Here is a 4,825-nt window from a genome sequence, read left to right as displayed (position 1 = left end):
TGAATTCCAGACAGATTTACACAGTCCATCCTCATCCTATCTCCTCCTTCCCCGAGTGGCCAGAACCTCCAGTTTGAGTTTCTACCCATGATTCTCCCTGACAGCTGAGGCGTCAACCCCTTGACACTGACAGGAATTTATGGTCCCATTCAGGATGCACAGTAGCCCCAGGGAGAGACTCCACTATCAGGGCACAGCAGGGACACATCTCCACTCATCTCCAAAACATGTATATTTCACTGCAGCTTGATGAAAGGTGCCAGTCTTAAGTCAGGATTAATTATAACACATATTCCATTTTTAAGCTATTTGGAGGAACAATTCATTTAATAAGCATCATTATTTTTCATTCATCATCATTTGTTGTTTTTACTTTGCACTGTGACTGTCCCACAGCAATGAGAACCAATCAGTGACAGGGAATGGAGCAGTAGCTTTTTATGGTAAATATGGGACGCCACCTCTCACTAGAGAAGTTAATGTTTGGCATTTGTACACACACACACACACACACACACTCTCTCTCTCTCTCTCTCTCTTCTATATTGTACATTTGGATGCATTACAAGCTCTCAAACAGCAAACCAATAATAAAAGCTCTATAGTTTTTCATATATGACTGCCCCAGAGAATACTTCACCGCTGAATAGAAAACACAAAAGGAAATCTCATATATTTGTTGTATTTTAGCCGACAACAGATTTCAACTACTTTTATTCATGTGATATCATTTATCTTTTTGATACAGTTTCTGTGCATATGATGAATGAGAAAGGAATGATGCAAAATGAATGTGAGGAAACACCAGTAGCACATGAACATACTGCTGTGCACATCAGACTGAATAGGGTGCAATGTTTATTGTATACTGTGACATTTTCATGTCATTAGGTTTTCTGGTTATTATCACTTGATGTATCTGTGTTGATTTGTTGTATGCAAACAGTTCATGAAGGTTCTTCTGAGCACTGTGAAAAACTTAAACTCCAAACAAAAACAGAATTTGCACAACAGAAAAACAAAGGCTCACAAAGCACAGGTGCAATTAATAACAATAATTCTGCACCTGCGGGGCTGAGACACACAAAGTGCAGGACAACCAGACACTGGGGCTTGTTCATAACATTTTGGTTTGGAAAAATGCTGGTTTGGCTAAATACTGAACTTAACCTCTGCGATATGATTGATTTGCACATGTGCTCAGCAGTGTTGGCTTTGTTCTCCATTTTTCCTCATGAGTTCATTTCAGTTTTTACTGTCTGAGAGCTCCATATTGGGATTACAAGTAGGAGGCAGATATGAAGCTCTTAATAACAGTCTCCACAATACAATGTGAACACAGTGCAAGTGAGTCATTATAATCAACTCCATGGAAATGAGATCTTGTAGCTAATAGTATTTTGGACACCCTGCATTCTCAGCCTTCCACAGTGTAACAGTAGCTGCAGGGTGAGGGAGGAAATCCACAGCTTAGAAGTGATTGTGCAACAACATGCTGTAGTACACGCCACACATAGCCGGAGCTGTGGGTACCTGTCCACATCAAGGTCCCTCTGAATTGGACTGATTGATTCAGAAGTTGCTTTTCATGTTTCCGTTAAACTGGCATTAAAGTGTTACTGTCTGAAAGTTTGTCTAACAGCTGTCTGATGAGTCCATCTTGCTTCGTTTCATAACACAAGGTCATTCAGTCATACAGAAATAGGAATCGCTCACATTCCTCACTGTGAAGTTTCCAACTGCAGACCTTACAGGTTGCAGCAAAAATGTCACAGGCTATATTTCAATTGCACACAAGATTTTATTGCTTTTATGAATATGAGCAAAATGAGCCAGGTTGCTATTTATACCTTCCCTTGTGTGTGTGTGTGTGTGTGTATTGACTCTGCGCATTCCACTGTATTTTATTTTTAGGATTTTGTACAAGTTACAATTGGCCATACCACTCCCACAGGCTAACAGGCACAACACAACACACACTGAGTGTGTATAGGATCACATGGCTTTTGAATATGATATTATACCGTTAGAGGGCATGGCTGGTCAACTCTATCTCGAATGAATATGTAAATGCAGTAAACAGATAATGATGATTATAGTAATTATACCTGCCTGGCAGAAGGTATAATTATTGATCAATTAACAAACACGTGTCCTGCTGAATTGTATCCACAACACAGGCTCCTGTCTTTCTATGTGAGGAGCATTTTGTGAGGATGCTAAAAATAATGACAATACACATAAAACAGGCACTTTTACATCGTCAGAGCATCTAGTTATCTGGTCACAATGACGAAGGCACAATTCACAGTTTGTAGTTTGCGACGATGATGTTCTCATGCACCTTGAAGGTCAGCTGGAGGTCTTGAACCTGCTGAAAGTGGAATAAACCATTTCAAATAGAAAATGTATTAATTCACTCATATCCCATAGAAACCTCATGTAAATTTTATGTGGAATAGTCCATGTGTCACTCAAAATGATTAGTCACCACTTGGCCACACAAAGGTTTTTCTTTCAAATGACTGATATTATAAAGTTGTCACAAAAGACTAATTAACCCAAGAGCATTATGGCTCTCACTGCCAAGTGTGCAGCCATTTTGTCTGGTTGCAGATATTTAAGCACCTGTCATGAAACCTGAGGTGACATTTCTCTCCATAGCTTCTGGAGGCTTTAATGTAAATGTATTTCCTATACACAAAGTCAGTAGGTTGTAAAGGACCATTGAAAATACACGCTTGATGCAGTGTGACAGCCAAAGTGTTGGATAGAATTTCACAATCTATATATAAGCCTGGTGACTTGTGTCCCTGCTGCTCTATTTAAATGCCAGAGTCCCACTGCCAAAACAGAGAGAGGAGAGCAACAATATGATGGACCTTTTCGAGACCAACACTTATCTTTTCAGTGATTTGCGTTATTTGGAGGAAGGAGATCATGGGCCGCTACAGCACTTGGACATGGCGGGGGTGTCTCCCCTGTACAACGGCAATGCCAGCCCGTTGTCCCCGGGCCAGGATAACATTCCCTCCGAGACCGGGGGGGAGAGCAGCGGGGAGGAGCACGTCCTTGCGCCTGCGGGTCTGCGGGCGCACTGCGAGGGCCAGTGCCTCATGTGGGCCTGTAAGATCTGCAAGAGAAAGTCAGCGCCGACAGACAGACGCAAGGCGGCCACGCTCAGGGAGAGGAGGAGGCTCAAGAAGATCAACGAGGCCTTCGACGCACTGAAGAGGAAGACCGTGGCCAACCCCAACCAGAGGCTACCCAAGGTGGAGATTTTACGCAGCGCCATAAACTACATTGAGAGATTACAGGACCTGCTGCAATCGCTGGACGAGCAGGAAAACCCCCCAAACGGATCGTCCCTTAGCAATAACACGAAAGAACACAGTGTAAGCTCACACTGAATACAACTCTTTAGAACATAAATCCCCAGTTCTCCCAGAATATTCTGTGTTCGCTGTGGAAAAGTGTCTGTGCTGCCTGTGAAGACATTATGATGTGTTCACTGCATGTTTATCTCTCAGTGTCACTGTGATATTTTTATTTGTTCCACCTGGCCCTAAGAAGGAAATGATCATAACACGTCTTTTACTAGGCTGAATGTCCATTGATCATTTTCTTATTTATGTTGTTCATCTTATGTCTGTTTCAGGATGAGCTTGTAGTAACAGTTCTGCATTTATAAATATGTTTAGTGTATCCCAGATAAATGAATGGAAACACGGGCATGTGTGATAGTATGTGATGTGTTTTTTCAGGCCGTCAGTCATGAGTACCACTGGAAAAAGGCCTCAGAGACGTGGCCCACCTGTGCTGACCATTCCACTGCAGCCATGATGAACCAGAGAGAAGGTAATCCAGTCAACGTTCATACATGTTGTACAATAAACGTCACAAATCCAAGAGTCAGGTGGGACCAAAGCTTTTCTGTTTTCAGGAACCAGCGAGTCCTCTGCATCGTCCAGCCTCTTGCATCTGTCTTCCATTGTGGACAGCATCACCACCGATGAGAAAATCAGCTTTCGCCAGGACGTCTCAGAAAAGTAAAACTTTAGTGAAGACCTCGACTAGACAACAATTTTCAAATTTCCATTGAAATCTCTAAATTATTCCCACTAGGTTCAGCCATTCTAGCTTCTGTTTGTTACACAGCCCTTGTACAGTAGGAGCAACAAATTTGTACATATTTTATAATAATGTGATGTTTAGATTTATTTATTTTATATTTAAAAGAAGACAAACTCTTTAAAATTAATTGTATTTTCAAATATTTGTACATAAATGACCAGAAAATAAATTTCTCATTTTACAGTACAGTAAACCATTATATTCGTCATTATTCAGGGGTATGTTGGAAAGGTCACATTCATCCATTTCACTGTGGTTGTATTTGACAAACAGAATGAAAACACCAGACCATACCCACATATAATATGTGTGTTTTCAACTGTTTAAACACAAAATTGAGACAAATTAGCCTAAAATGGGGGGGCACTACTTTTTCGGCAAATAGTATTTAGGTCACTTTACTCCTCAGTGCTTGTCTGTGTTTTACCACATTAACAGAAAAAAACCCACCACCAGTTCAAGCTCCACCAGGTCCCTCTGCATTCACGGCTATTAGAAACCCATAAAGTCAGTCTGAAGTGCCCTGGAATAGTTTGCTCCCAGACTAGCTGTGCTTTGTTCCAAACGACATCCAGCAGGCCTGATCCCACAACAGTAACTCGAGTCCCCTCCAAACACAGCGTGGCTCTGCTCTCTTCTCCTATCATATGTTGGGGACATGGAAACTTGGGCAGCAAGCTCGAGTGCAAAG

At 41.6% G+C, this 4,825-nt stretch overlaps 1 protein-coding gene across 1 annotated transcript; it reads left to right on the top strand.

The window, feature by feature from the left end:
- The first annotated feature begins 2,829 nt into the window (after positions 1-2,829).
- On the top strand, positions 2,830-4,327 carry myf6 (myogenic factor 6). Its single transcript, XM_026326804.1, has 3 exons — positions 2,830-3,395; positions 3,765-3,858; positions 3,944-4,327. Exons 1-3 carry the CDS (start codon positions 2,874-2,876, stop codon positions 4,051-4,053), a joined length of 726 nt encoding a protein of 241 aa, XP_026182589.1. The 5' UTR covers positions 2,830-2,873; the 3' UTR covers positions 4,054-4,327.
- The last annotated feature ends 498 nt before the right edge of the window (positions 4,328-4,825 follow it).

Source organism: Mastacembelus armatus, chromosome 23 (assembly GCF_900324485.2).
Source record: "Mastacembelus armatus chromosome 23, fMasArm1.2, whole genome shotgun sequence".
Classification (NCBI taxonomy): domain Eukaryota; kingdom Metazoa; phylum Chordata; class Actinopteri; order Synbranchiformes; family Mastacembelidae; genus Mastacembelus; species Mastacembelus armatus.
The sequence above is the reverse complement of the archived record's forward strand: the minus strand, read 5'-3'. Positions and strand labels throughout refer to the sequence as shown.